This window comes from Mytilus galloprovincialis, chromosome 6, assembly GCF_965363235.1.
Source record: "Mytilus galloprovincialis chromosome 6, xbMytGall1.hap1.1, whole genome shotgun sequence".
NCBI classification, from domain to species: domain Eukaryota; kingdom Metazoa; phylum Mollusca; class Bivalvia; order Mytilida; family Mytilidae; genus Mytilus; species Mytilus galloprovincialis.
Genome location: NC_134843.1, coordinates 28461352 through 28477868, shown reverse-complemented (window position 1 = coordinate 28477868; position 16517 = coordinate 28461352). Strand labels below are relative to the sequence as shown.

The following is a 16517-nucleotide window of genomic DNA, read 5'->3' as shown; positions in this document are numbered from 1 at the left end:
TACAGCATAAAACGGAAACCTAACGGAAGCGTACCGGATAAAACGGATGAACAAGATATACGGAAAAATCAAAGACGACAATAATAATACATGTAAATCGCATAAATATTCAAAATGTTTCTGTGTAACTGGTTTTGGTTTGTTCTTCAAAATTCCACCAAAGGGCAGTGTCTGGCCTGAATAAGAACTGCTTGATTGTGAAGACGTGCCTATACTCTAAGAGCGATTATGAATAATAAGAATTCATGAACCCTAAGAAAAATGACATACCAATAATTGGCATTTCTGACGCGAAATTTTCAATTTACGGCATTTATCCGTTTCAGATCCGTTCATCATCCGTTTTATCTATCCTCCAACGGATGTATAACGGAAACGTAACGGACATAAAACGGACGAGTACCGTACAAAACGTACGCTTAACGGACATGCAATGGATATGGACGGACGTCTAACGGATAAGAACGGACGTCTAACGGACATGAACAGATTGAAAAAAAAAGTTATCCGTTAGGCGTCCGTTCGAGCTATCCGGTAAGGTGTGGCCGAGGCTTAAGTTATAAATATAAATATCTTTGCAAATATTTATTATTTTTGGTTGTTTTTAATTTTTTTTAAATTGGCATTTTAAGGGGAGGTAACTCTAAAACAGTACATTTTCTGAAGGATTCTACAAGGAATTTTCCTATTTTGTATTTTAGCCGGAAAAAACGTACGGTGACCCTATCTTTTCTTTTGATATTTTCAAAGCAGTGTCTGAAAGCTATATTTCCCTGAAGTATTTAACAAATTGAATTCTATCATTTTGTTTAGTTTCTAATCACAAAATGGTGTTTTTTCCTGTATAATCCGTACAAAATGTGTCATTTTGTCCCGTCCAGTAGCTTAAGAAAATGCGCGGTGACCTATCATTTTTATTATATTTTTCAACATGTATCAAAAGATACTACGTTTTGGCAAAGTATGAACAAATTCTATCATTTTTATTTTAGACTCCCATACCATCTTAAATTCAATATTTATCATTTTTAATTGAAAATTGATGATACACAATAACTGTTTGCAAGGCAATAATAATACATGTTTATTGTATATATTGGGAGGTTTGAATGATAAAATTAAATATAACATTTTCAAACTTTTTATGTGTTTAGTCATTTTTACAGTATCTACGACATCAAGTGCAGTTATTGGTGCTGTAGTAGGAGTTGTTGTCACTTTAGTGATTGTATGCGCCTCTTTTATAGTGATACTATTAATCAAAAGGAATCAAGGTAAACTGTTAATCAAAGCTAAAATCGGTTAACCATCATAATAAACGATGATTTGTTATGGCTGACACCGCATAATATTTAACTGGAAAGAGATTAAAGTAAACAACACGGTTGTCATGTTCTATATTTCTTGTATTGAATATACTTTTATTTTGATAAACTATACAACTGGTGCTTGATTTTAATTCCATGAAAAGTAAATAATAGATTAATATATGAGACAACTAATACTTTTATATACTGGGAATACCGAAGTTAAACATGGCTTGTGAACGTGAAACACTTTTTTTATTTTGTCAATATACCATGCATACGTAAATCAAGAATCAATCCTGTTAGACCGTAAAAAGTTGAAATTATTGCTTTAAGTAAACATTACGGATATTTATTTATTTAATCGAAATGATGTACCGTAGTAAATAACTATTGTCCAACCAGTTTCAGTAAACATTCATGTAAATAACATGCCAATAGTTATCAAAGGTATCAGGATTATAATTAAGTACGCCAGACGCGCGTTTCGTCTATATAAGACTCATCAGTGACGCTCATATCAAAATATTTATAAAGCCAAACAAGTACAAAGTTGAAAAGCATTGAGGATCCAAAATTCAAAAAAGTTGTGCCAAATACGGCTAAGATAATCAATGCCTGGGATAAGAAAATCCTTAGTTTTTCAAAAAATCCAAAGTTTTGGAAACAGGAAATTTATAGAAATGACCATATTATTGATATTTATGTCAACACCGAAGTGTTGACTACTCGGCTGGTGATACCCTCGGGGAAAATATAAGACGTTACAGAAGCATTGTCTTTGTAACGTATACCCGGGTCATTCAAAAGCTAAAATTCATAATCATTTTAATCTCATCATTTCAACGTGTTCTTCATCTAATGTGTTTTCATGTCTGAAGTATAATTAGATATTGATAATCTCACAAGGTTTAGTGTTTATACTTGCAGTGAAAGATAAAAAAGAAAAGTAAGTTGACTATTTTCTATTCAATTATTAATAGTAGAGATAGCATCGCAACCGCATTGAACATAATTTTATACGTGGGAAGGAAAATTGTCCAGCGTTTGTGGTTAATTTTTGTAGTCTGAACAAAATTATAATTAAATATACTTGTTTTTGTTCTTTCTTTCGATCTGATAAGTGAGCCCGTTTTCAACTTATTTTTAGAGTTTGTATTATGATGTGCTGTTACTACACTGTACCAGTTTAGGGATACTGAATGTACTTGTTCAAAGTCAGGAGTCTGTTTGTTGCTGTTTATTTTGTACATACATTGGGCGTTTATTGTTATATTTAAATTCTTTTAACTTATTACTTCAATCTGTGCCTTTTATAACTTATTTTACGGTATATGTTTTGCTCTAGTTAAAGGTCATAGGATGACAAATAGCGGCTTAATATATACGTTGTGTGGTCGCTGATAAAGAGTTTTCTCAATACACTGACACTCATACCGCATTGTTTCATTTTCATATGAAATATATAATAAAAACATTAATGATAATAACAAGATATAAATGATGTATTTCTGGAATCGAACACATGTAAAAATAAATTAAAAGTAAGCTTTACATGAACCTTAGGATAACCGTACTGTATTTGAAACCTCACTTACGTGAAGCATGGGATTTATTGTCAAAAACTTGTTGGATGAATTTGATGGGCGTTACGCCCAATAGCTAATTTTGAGTATCTAAGTGTCTGCGATAAATGTAAATATACTGTGATGATATGTCGTCATGTTAGAATTTATCATATCACAACGCTGCTTGAACGTTACATACAAGTTCAAAGGGATTTATTAAATATTCGAAAGAAACCAACAGAAGTCAATTTAAGAATACGATATACCAGATAAAAGATAACCCAAATTCGTTGAAATCCCTCGTAATATTTCCAACGACTCCAGATTACCTTCGATATACAAATGTGAACAAATTGTAAGACAAACTAATATATGATCATAATAAAAAACAACTAATAGTAAGTAATAAAACTTTGTCCCAATTATATGGCTATTTTGAAAATGATCATGACCCATTTGAATAAACTGCACAACCCAAGAAAAAACCACCTGCACTGTCAGCATACAAATGTAAAACGCATTAGACAAGAGTTCATTTACATTATACATGTTATATGTAAATTATCTTTTGTTAAAACTTCCTTTTGGGTTATGTCTATTAGCCGAGTTATTTTGGAAAGGTGCAATGTCATTCCTATTATACCTAGATGGATCAGTATCAATTTCATTGTCCATAAATCGACGACATCTTAAGGAAGAGTGATCTAAACCATATTTGAGACATGCATGTCTGTATTGGCAATTGCGTTTGTTGCAAAAACCTTTAAAATTAAAATCGTAGCATTTATCATGTTTATTACTAACATCAGCGTGTTGTTGTTTTGGAGTACTGGCAGTTAAATTAGGTAACCACAAAAAACCATCTATGGATGACCATTTCTTTGTATGATCCCTTGATACCCTTAAACGGAATTGTTGGTCATAAGAATAGCATTTTTCAAAAGAATGATCAGCTGCTGCACCCCTTATTATGGACATATACGAGAAAAGTTCACTTGCCTTGCCAGGATAACTTTCGATAAGGACCTGGGCATAGGCAATGAATGAATCAGTCCAATTTTCAACAGAACTAACAGTATGAAGATTTTTAACTTTGTTTTGAATAACAAGCATACCCTCATTGATGCCAATTGTGTTTTCATTATTTGTTTGGCTGTTAAAATTCTTACGGTGCATAAGAGACAAATCAATGTATTCAAAATTCCAATTTTTGTCCTTAAATTTTTGGCTTATAAATATGTCAACTTCATTAAAGCCAGGTAACATTAGAGGTTCATCATAAACTTCATTTAACTCACCTAATGCAGCTAATTGCGGCTCATTCACTCGAATGTCAACAGGTCGCATGGCAACTAATTCGGGTTCATCAACCCGCTGTCTTCTTTCTATATATGCTTCTTGCTCTACATCAGCTGGCGGACGCCTTCCCACGTTTCTCACAACTGGTTGTGGCTGTTGTACTTCCCTGGGAGCCCTTATAACCCGAAGCTGCGGACCTCTAACCTGGTCCTGTCGGCGACGTCTACCTCTACCTCTTGGCATTGTTATAACTATTATAATCATATAGTCCTTTTTGTGTTCCTTCAGAGTTCAAATCACGCAATGAACAAATCACGAAAAGCATGCAATTTTATACCAAATAAAAGCGGGAAAACCGCTTATGAAAATTGTAGGTTAACAAAAGACGCTTAAGTCCATCAAAATTAAAGAAAAGTTAACTCTAGTTTAGCAGACGATACTCTCAATTTATTAAATTGATTTAATGCTGAATGATTAAATCTTAGTACATTAAAATTAAATGTCACAATGATAACGTTCAATATGTCAAAATGGATAAACATGTTTTACATAAATTGACTACATCGTAAAACAGCATCGACAGTGTTTTGATACTATTCAGTATATTTATATTATATTTAATGGTTTTTTAGATAAAGATGACCTTTCATGATTTGTTGTTACCTTTACGGGGCTGCTGGTTATGATAAAAAAAATGGAAAACAACACGTTTAATAATTTAGTGCGTCCGAAGCGCTTTTCTTGATTAACCTTCATCAGGAACGCCCAAAGCCAAACGTTTGAAATGCGAAGATGTATAAGTACCGAAAATCGTTGAAGAGCTATATGTCAAAAAGATCTAAAATAATTAGTCAAATTCATCTCAAGTAAACTTTGCCTGAGGGATTTGAAACCTTGGTTACATAATAATTTAAAAAATTAAAAACGGACAATTTTAGTAAAGTTTGTTAAATCATGTCAGTTCCGAAGCACTGACTACTGAGCTGATGATACCCTCGGGGACTGATAGTCCACCAGCAAAGGTATCGACCCAGTGATGTTAAACATTGAACACAACACGTTTAATAATTTATTGCGTCCGAAGCGCTTTTCTGGATTAACCGTCATCAGGAACGCTAAAAGCCAAACATTTAAAATCCAAAGATGTATAAGTACCGAAAATCGTTGAAGAGATATATGTCAAAAATATCTAAAATTGATAGCCAAATTCATCTAAAGCCTACTTTGCCTGAGGGAGTTGAAACCTTAGTTTCATAATAATTTCAAAATTTATAAACGGACAATTTTAGTAAAGTTTGTTACATCATGTTAGAACCGAATCACTGACTACCGAGCTGATAATCTATCATCATTGCCACGCACTTTATATTAGCCTTACTTTCCAAAATATTATTTTATAACATACCAAATTTTTATCTAACAATGATGCACCATTCTCATTAAACCCGGCAAATTTGTTTTATTTGCCTTAAAGAGAGATATACTTCTACTATATTTTGCTTAACGGAGTACAGTATGTCAACGAAAGACGCTGAAAGATACACCACATGGTGTTAAACTACTAGCATTTACATTTTCTTTCAATTTATCACAAAACTTTAAAATAGCACAATTATTGTAAAATGCTTCGTATATTACTTATGTGATGACATGTCAACGTATATTTTTTCCACCTAACAGAAGTTCCAATGGAAAATTTATTATAAACAATGTCATAATATCTATTCCTGTTGGAACAAATATTCTATTCCATTTATTCCGGTAGGAACATATACTGTAATATATATTCCTGTGGAAATAATATTCCAGAATATGTTTTCCCTTTTGGAACTTATATTATGAAGGAACTTCTATTCCGTGACACCCATACTGCTATACTCAAGACAATATTTTGAATACTCAAAGTAAATCGATAACTGAAACTTATTTTTTACATCTTGTTTTACTTCTTTTTAAGAAATGATAAATTTTATGTTAACACCGGCTTCCAGAATATTCAAAACGGAGATGAATACGAAGAAGTGGAAAATAAATTTGGTAAGTTACCTTTATAATATAGAATAGTCCAAAGATACAAAGGTGACGTGACATTCAAAACCAATAATGGACAACATAATTATACAAAAGCGGAACACAACAAGAAAGACGGACAAGTGCACACAACATCTATCTTAAAAAAGGAAGATTGAGCAACACAAACTCCACCAATAGCAATAGTCAGGTACTATGCAAAGCTAAGCAGCTCCTGTTTCACATGCGGCACCGGTAATGCTACTTGTGTAATTAAAATTCGGCTATACATTACTTTCGGTGATATTATTATGGTGGAAATTCTGGTAATCAATAAAAGAACATCAGTAATCATTTGTAACACAGATATTATATAGCAGTCAATCAACTGAGGATGACGTCACTAGAACTGTGGAACTCACAATTCAGAACCATTTGTTCTAAAGCTTTTTGTAAGGAGCATCCCTTTATCATTGAAACCGTATTAAAAATCAAAAACCCTGGAATATCGAATCATCTGAGAGATATGTATGCCATATGTAGGTGCATCTAGAATGTTGCTAACGCAATACGTTACGAGTAGCACTCAGATCTAAAAACAATATCTGCATTATGTTCTCTCTTATTTCTCAATTCGTTTGAAACTGTGTCCTGATAAAATCAGTACAACTTTATGTATGGCTGAATAAACATAAAAATAGCTTATAACCACAGTCCTGGTCCCGGTACTGTTGGTATCATAATATGTCTCTTTATTGAACATTATTGTATTGGTATTGTATTGTTTCAGATGTTGAGCATCCGCAGTGAGTATATAAGGATTCTTTGACATGTACATCCTCACATAAAAATGACATAAAAAAGATTTCACTATTATTTGAATGTTTATTTTTGTCATTAAGCTCTTCAAATGTTTAGATTTTGATACATTCTGAGCTTACACATATTTGTTTAAGAGTGTTTTTTATGAAAGTAGATTCAGCAAAATGCTATGAAAGAATAAAATTTATCCAGAATTACATTCATATTCATTTGTTTTGAAAAAAAAATCATACACGTTCTTTTAAAAAACACACACGTTTAAAAAAAAAGCAGTCTATATATGGTATAATTGCAAGGAGTTTTCATATATTTCGAATTAAAAGTTGACCATATTGCCTTATCCATTCATTTTGTTATTAATTCTAAAGTTCCTTACAATTCTAAGTTAACCTTCACTTGTGAATGGAAAATATGTTAACTCAATATCCAAGTGAACGTTGACATAATGATTCAATAACTAAATAATTATTTTTCTTGTCGACTTCCTATATCCCTGCAATTATACTCATTTCCAATCTTATCACTGTGTATGGCTTTTATTTTCACTGAATAAATCCGTTAAGCTCGGGAATGTTCCCACTACAGTAGTTTTTTTTTTATCAGGGTTGTGATTTCGAAACAAAAATTGCACAAACAGACCTATAGTAATTTTTTTAAAACTATCATGACTGTCATCTTATAAGCTGTTACTCAACAGATTTAGTCCTATCCGTAATATAGGAACATCTTAGATATTCTATGTTGCTTCGTCCTGTTGTCTTCATTTACATTCCCTACTCTGTTAATTAATATAATCAGATATACACCTTTCCGTTTTTAAATTAATGTGTAATTTAACAATATTGACTTTCAAAATGTTTATGTTTATCATTCTAGATAGAAGTAAATCAACAAACGTGCGCATAGGACCCACGAACGTTATGAAGTGTCATGTTCTGTTCATAATAAATTTATCTAAAAGTAATGCATTGATTTTTGTTAATTTTGGCGTTTGTGTTAGAATTTGTCATGGAATCAAAACTGTTGAAAAACAAAACTACAAATTGAAAATGTTATGTTAACGTAATAAAATCATGGTTCGGTTTCAAATGCATCAAAAGAAAAAACACAATTAAAAATCGATCAAGCAAATACTAGTTAGATTCCAAATATTTTCGTTCAATTATGTGAAAAATTGCAATTAGAGCCTCATTCATAATCAGTATTAATATTATCATAAACATGCTTTGTCAAATTATAAATATTGTAAATACTTTTTAATCTTTAATTTTTATTTTACAGTAATTCAATGCTAGACCATATCCAATATCAAAATATGTCATACCATTGGACACGACAGCGCTTAACCCAAACAACTTTAGTTTGAGTCTGATTGATTTAACTCTCGTGTTTACCGCCTGTTTTATAGCAAAACTTCTGGTATTCGATTTTTTCAAATGATATTTCCGCATACAAAATATTTTCATTAAATTCTTATAATTATCATTAAATGTTTCAGATCTAGTAAAACATACGAAACACTTGGTACCAAAGACAAAATAAGTGTGTATGATGATTTAGAAAATACCAAAGGTGCGTATGGTAAAATTTAATTGAAAGAACTTGTCGTTCTTGCTTATTCTTTAGTTTTCTATGTTGTGTCATGTGTACTTTTGTATGTTTGTCTTTTTCATTTGTAGCCATGGCGATGTCAGTTTATTTTCGATTTATAAGTTTGAATGTGCCTCTGATATCTTTCGTCCCTTTGTTGCAAGGGATCAAATATGAAAATAATAGATTTTATTTTAGTTTCATAAGATATGTAGGACTACTCTACATATAAACAAATTTGCTTATATTATACTTAAATTTATCTCAATATTAGACAATGAAACAACTGTTTTGATTAAAAGTGTCATATTTGAAGCCACTCGTCTTTGAATGCCGTACGATAGACATAAGCTGCTTACACTCTATTGATAGAAAAAAATATATATAACCCTTCCCTTGTAACTCAATTCAAATACAAGTTTAAGTCTGCGTTAACCATGAACAAACGTTAATTACGTTACAGTCACATGACAAAATTATGTCTATGAGCTGATATACAAAACACTGTCAGACAATTAGAAGATGCGTTACATCCAAAATTAAATACAATAGTAATGATAATAAAATTTACACAAAATAATTTGACTTGTTTACTTTATTATATAAGTTTAAATATAGCTGTCAATATCTTATTTCGTCCAGAGAACTATTTGACAATACACCTCGATGCAAAATAGTTACAACGCTGATAAACCGTATACTTCTGTTGAACTGTTGCTGTTTGTTTCTGTTATTTCATAAGCTATAGTTAAAATGATTTGGAACTTGTAATATCTTTTATCACTTTTTTCTTATTTAGGTGTAACATCATCTAAATCGTAAGTTTTATTACTATATGTATATGTATATCGGAAAATTTGAAATTTCATATCTTAAAACAATACTCTTTTACTTGTGACAATTAAATGGGGATATTTAAACGATATGTAATTCCATTTCGAATTACTGTGAATTGATAAATATTTAACACAAATTAGCTAATAAAAGTAAAAAGATATTGTACAGAAAATATTAAACGGCAGCAAACGTTCAACTATTGATCACACAGAACGGAGCTAACAATTTTTTAATAAGCAGATAAACATGTACAAACATTTTAAAACAATATTGAAACTGTATAAAACAATGAGCATCCCTATTTTTCCTGAAATGAAATTTAGACTTAAAATTTCGGAAGGTAACGACGAGATAAAACGTTATTTTGGAGGAAAAGCAATCATCTTGTATAACAAAATTTGAACCATTAAAAAAAAATCTAGAAGTATATTAAGTATGCATTTTTATTAAAAATTTGAATGTGAGAGCGAAACAAAAATGATTCTTCTTCATGGGTTCAGTTCAATTAGTAAGTTGTTATCACAAGATAGAACTATTTAAAACTGCATACTTTCAACAAGAGCTTGTCGCCTAAGTCTGCACACAGACTACGTGTCATTGGATCTGCTCTGAAATTATATATCACAATTCATCATTTTATCAGTTGAAAGGTCAAGTTTTTTGCGAAATGTTTTAAAAAATGTAGGCATTACAATAATTAATATCAGTTATGCATAAAATTGACAATGGAAATGGGGAATGTGTCAAAGAGACAACAACCCGACCATAGAAAAGACAACAGCAGAAGGTCACCAACCGGTCTCAAATGTAGCGCGAGACTTTCCCGCAGCCGGCGGCATCCTTCAGCTGGCCCCTAAACAAATATATACTAGTTCAGTGATAATAAACGCCATACTAAACTCCAAATTGTACACAAAAAAACTAAAATTAAAAATAATACAAGAGTAACAAAGGCCAGAGGCTCCTGAATTGGGACAGGCGCAAACCTGCGGCGGGGTTAAACATTTTTATTAGATCTCAACCCTCCCCCTTTACTTCTAGCCAATGTAGAAAAAGTAAATGCATAATAATACGCACATAAAAATTCATTTCTAGAAAAGTCCGAGTCTGAGGTCAAGAGATGTTAACAAAGAAAATAAACAAAATGACAATAATAACTAAATTACAACAGACTACAAGCAGTTAACTAACATGCCAGCTCTAGACTTCAATTAATCTGATTGAAAGATTATGATTTCATCATATGATTATCAGGCACAATCCTTCCCGTTATTGGTTTAGTATCATACTATTATAACGTATATGAGAAGAACATAACCCGTGTCATGCCAACAACTGGTTTTTGAATAAATGTGTTTAGTTCCGATGCAAAGACCCTATAAGTGAATCAATACTAACGCCAAAATATGCAATATTTAATGACCTGACAATAGTATCGTAACTATATCCCTTCTTAATAAATATATTTAAAGGTTTTGTTAGTTTCTGAGGTGAATACTGACATTTTTGTGCTTTATTAAGAAAAAAATGGATGTGAAATACCTGAACGTATAAGAAGTCTGCATGTTAAGCTATATTTACGAGTGATGTCAAATGTGTACATAGTCTTTGCCTATTTGTACTGTAGAAACTATAGTTCTCTTACTGACAACTATTCAACACCTAATATGTTAATTGGTATGCACGTTAAGGATTGTCATCATAACATGTATCTATCCTCCCAGCTGAAGCAAACAATCAAATAAATTGTATTCGCATATAGTTAATCTTTTATCGTGTAATATTTAGTAAACTTTAATATTACTTTCCTAAAATTTCTACTTTTGTTTTAGCTCGATGGGCGTTTACGAAGCACTAGGTGTCCAAGAAAAACCAAGCATTTATTCTAAAATGGAAAACCCGAAAGGTAGCGTTTATATTTAAAAGCAATATGTTCTGATAAGATAAGATACATTTGACCATCATTGTATGATCGTTTTGCCAAATAGTTTTTTCCATCCTTGGCCAAGAACGTTCCAAATGAAGTTGAATTCAGCAATACGCTCCAAGTGCATATACACTGCTAATGTGTTATTTTTACTACACATTCTATAGTTTATAAGATGTTTCTATTAACGATGATCTTCCTTTGGACTATTGCTTTAATCAAATATCTAATTTTATTTCGATTATGACATAGTCAGAGATTCAATTCAATAGACATGGAAATACATTGTTAGATTATAATCAAGTGAACTTGTCGTTGTTTTAAGTTTAAATTCGGTAAAAGTTATACCCTAGCGTCAAAATGTGTACCTTTCAGTTTAAATTTTAGATATCATTATCACAAAACAAAACACAATATGGTTGGTATCTACAGTTTAAAGTAATGCATCAATGTTATTTTCATTTTAGAAGAGAAGCAACTTAATACGTGAGTACTACTTAAAACCGATGAATATAACTTTGAAACCGCAATAATACAAACGCTCCAAATTGTATATCTTTTAAATTTCCGTCGTGGAATCCGTATGTGATGTTTTCACAGAGTCCACTCCCAAACATGTTAGGATAGCCCCATTTTGAGGACGTTCACAAATATATATTTCAGGCAGAATTGTTTTTCCGATATGATTTATAGACAGATTTGTATGCCTTGTTGGTGCTAATTTTCAAATATATGGTAATTTTCGAGAAGTTTATCAATATTATAGATATTTAACTTTATTGCATTTACTCGGGTAATTGTTCCTAGAAAACATTGCAATCGTAACTATACTTATTACGGAATATGAATGAATCGTTAAATTAATAGTAAGCAACAAGCCTACCTTCGTATATAAAATGTGTAGTAAAAACGGAATCGCACGTCTCCTTCAACACAAGTGTCAAAAGGACAATAAGGGAATGTACATTTCTTTAAATAACTAAATGTTCATGAAATATAAAATTAATTCAATGAGCCAGCAAACCAGGAATCGACATATAAACTTCCATAGATAATATAATACCAAAATTTTTAATAACAATCTAAGTTTATTCGTTAATTTAAAAGAGTGATCACTCCGAAATTCCTTTCCGTATTTTTTTCTTAAAAAATGTAATTCATAATTGAGAAGTTCTTTTTTTGTAGACAACACGAGGATAAAAACCAATTTAAGAAACCGAATGATCACAACGACAGCATGGAACTAAATACAACACAAGGTTAGTGTTTCCTAATATTTCATTGAAAATTTTAACTCATCAGATTAGTACCTGAAATATGAATTGTCCCCTAGTCATGTATTCTTTACAAGTAATGGCATACGTCTTTTTATCATACGAAAAAAATGCAGAATCTACTATGATCGTGTTCTTGTTTACATAACACAATTAAAAACTTCTGCAAAATGTGTGTTAAAGTGATAGGATAGGTGTAAGACTTATGACTCCGAATACTCCCAATAACTCTTTTCTTCCTATCGATTTTGCTGTCATTTAAGCTTTTTAATATGTTCCTGTTTATTTATGATGGAACATGTTTTAAAATCACCCTATTTAATGACGTTACAAATTGTTAACAACATCCAATCACTTATGTTTCATTTTAGAAAGTAAATGGATAAAGACGGTATGGATATACAAAACTATTAGTGCGCATGTGATGATAATTCCCTTGTTTTTGTATCTGTAATTTCATAGAATATTCATTTCATTTTGTTATATTTTTTAATCAATTTCTGAATTCAAAGTATATCAAATCGTCCTAGCATTTTTTGTATCACTTATACATAGAGCATAACACACACTTGTTAAATATTGAAGGTCGAAATGTCTGTTTATAATTTATTTTTAAATGATAGTCTAAACTTGTTTTGGAGATTTTTCATCATTTTCATTTACTGGCTATTACCTTTAATTTCAGAACGAACAGAAGAAGTTTATGAAAATGAAGTATTCTGATGTAGATATAGATACACATGCAGCTTGTTAACTGAAAAGATAAGAACACCAGGAGATATACGAATACTTTGAAAACATATTGCATTTTATGTTTAGAAAAATGTTTTATGTATATAGTTATATTTGTAAATTTCATTCAATATTGTTTTTCAAATATTTGTGCTAATACGGTAGTTTGTTATTTATATAGTCAGGAGAGTAACTTTAAGGATTCGTGTTGTTTATTCTTTAGTTTTCTATGTTGTGTCATGTGTACTATTGTGTGTCTGTTTGTCCTTTTCATTTTTAGCCATGGCGTTGTAAGTTTATTTTCGATTTATGAGTTTGGCTGTCCCTCTGGTATCTTTCGTCCTTCTTTTTTAACAATGGATTTTTTAAAATACCTGTGAAGGTAATTACTCAATAGACACTTTAAGGAATATTCATATAAACAGTTACCCTAAGAATAATGTCAAAAATATCATTTCTATTACATATTTCATACAACTCTAAAATGCTTAAAGTGGTATGGTTGTCTTTCGCCATTTTGGTTTAAAAAAAAACAGACAATCTAAAGTTCAGGTTTCAAACAAACTAGCAAAATTTGATGCAGGAACGCACACAACTAATGTGAATTTGCATTTATAAGAACATATTTATAAGATTAAAACTTTTGTTGATATCAATATTTTAACAAGTGTTGATTCTGCTTGATTTTTAACTTTTTTTTAATAAGTATTTTAAGGGGAGGTTACTCTGAAATAGTGCATTTTTCTACATGGAATTTTGCTATTTGTTTTTTTGCCGGGGAAAACGCACCATGACCCTTTTTTTCTTTTGATATTATCAAACCATTTTCCACAAAACCTATCTTCTCGTAATTTATTTTACAATTCTATCATTTAGTTAAGCTTCTAATCACATAATGGTGTTTTTTCCTGTATAATCCATACAAATGTGTCATTTTGTCACGACCTGTTGCTTGAAAAACTGCGCGGTGACCTATCATTTTGTGAACATATATCATTAGATACTACGTTTTGGCAAAGTATTAAAAAATTCTATCATTTTTAATTTAGACTGCCATACCACTGTAAGCTTAGTAGTTACAGTTATGTAATGAAAATCTGTAATTGTTTTGGGTTTATATAAACTATAAAAGCTATATAAACTAGTTTTATAAACTCGAATTCATTACATGTAATCAATCAACATTAGTAACAAAAGAAGTCTAGATGTTTTGGAAACCAAAATTCAAATGTTTTCCACAGTTCAATTGTTGTTGAACCATTTAGTCAGGTGCAAACATATTGCTAGTATTGATTGAATGTTTAAGCTTCAAATAAGGGCAGAACGAATTATCTTAAATGAACATTATAAGATGACATTTTCAAACAAGCTTTTAAGAGAGCTACGATTGATGTCCATTCCAGATTATTTTGTACACTGAAAAGCGATTTAAGTTTTTAAAGTACTTCACCAAATGACTCAAAATGTCTCGATGTATTTGGATATGTTGATCAGGTTACTTTTAGAACAATCAGACAAAGTACTTGCAATAAGCTTTTTGTTCCAAAAATCTAAAACTGATTACTAGGAACGCTCTTTATTGATATCAGAAAGCGTTTTGTGAAATAAATTGTCTACAAACATAAAACAAATCAATTAAAAAAAAAACATATATTTAAGCATAAGAATTAAATATTTGTATGTTAGTATTTTCATCATTGAATGTTACACTTTAAGTTGTAAAACCAGGTTTAATCTACCAGTTTCTACATAAGAAAAAACACGAATATTTTTCTGCTCCGTCTCCTCTAGTTTCTGGTTTTCTTTGGAAACTAAGAATCATATATTCAATTTGAATATGTTAGAAAAATATTAAAAAAAAAACATTTCACAGATCTTGAAAATAGTCAGATTTCCACTCAAAATTAAACAGTATAATGTACACTTTTCTTCGAAAATAATCTGTAAAAATTGTTAAAAAGATGGTGTTTTTTTTTGAAAATATACTTTTCAATAACAAATTGAGTTTGATTTATTACTGATATAAGATCGATGCAATATTGATTTACACTGCTGTTATAATTTTTATATATCAGATATTTCTGTCATTTGAATGTCGATATATCATTTTCATTTATTTATAAGTTATATTGCATTTACTTTGAATTCTTCAAATTTGTTGAACCTCTTGAAATTTGTTCAAGATTAAAATAAATATTGACATTATTTGAGATCCATAAAGGTTTCCTTAAGCATAATATTGAATATACAAATTATATGATTATATGATTATATAACGTTTATTTATATTTGTTCATTTTGAAAATTCGCGTATATCTTAGAGCATAACACGTTTTATAAATAAAGCTTTAGATAAATAAGCTTGAAGCTATTTCTGCATTTTATTTAGAATATGCCTTCGTAAATTAAGAGAATACCAGTTTCTAGTAATAAATATACAATTGAGATTGACAATGGGGAATGTTTCAAAGAGACAACTATCCCCTTATGTTCAAATGATGTGGATGTTAGCAATTATTGCCAATCGTTTTGGACTTCAACAATGAGATACATACAAACCGTATAAATGTTTTTAAAGGTCCTGACATGAATGAAAAATATAAAACAATTAAATTGAGAAAACTAACTACCTAATTGATAACAAATCAATTTAAGAAAATCAAGTATGACAGACATGAACCAACGATACACGCTAAACTGCAGGCAGTGTCCAAAAGCATAGTTGCATCCAACTCTTTATAGTCCGACATGTTAGGAATGAATGGGACATAACTATGATCTTATTTGCGCGTTCGTGTATGTATGGTAAATCTGTTTGCCCTAATTTCCCTTTTATATACCATAGATGCTTGATATTAGAACTTTTGAATATTTAAAATAGTTATGTTGGTCTTCACCCTCGTTGTTGTTTTCATATTAAAATATTTTACGATATGAAGAATTTTACAAATGTTACCGAAATGTAGTTAAATATTGATCATTACATATAATTAGAAAATGTCATTGTGGTGAAAACTCTTTTGATTTTTGAAACTACATGTAGAGCAAATTTTTTAGATGATGTACAACAATTACTGTACATCTATGCACGTTAAGGATTGTCATCATAACATGTATCTATCCTCCCAGCTGAAGCAAACAATCAAATAAA

The 16517-nt window shown here is 30.6% G+C and overlaps 1 protein-coding gene across 1 annotated transcript in view; it reads left to right on the top strand.

Annotated features, from left to right (window-relative positions):
- The window catches only part of LOC143078475 (uncharacterized), a 45803-nt gene extending 36385 nt beyond the window's left edge, over nucleotides 1-9418 (top strand). Inside the window, exons 7-12 of the mRNA XM_076253334.1 lie at nucleotides 1167-1274; nucleotides 2238-2256; nucleotides 6132-6211; nucleotides 6975-6990; nucleotides 8505-8578; nucleotides 9396-9418. Of these exons, the coding sequence (XP_076109449.1) occupies nucleotides 1167-1274; nucleotides 2238-2256; nucleotides 6132-6211; nucleotides 6975-6990; nucleotides 8505-8578; nucleotides 9396-9418 (320 nt within the window). The remainder of the gene's footprint in view (nucleotides 1-1166; nucleotides 1275-2237; nucleotides 2257-6131; nucleotides 6212-6974; nucleotides 6991-8504; nucleotides 8579-9395) is intronic.
- Nucleotides 9419-16517: the final 7099 nt, after the last annotated feature.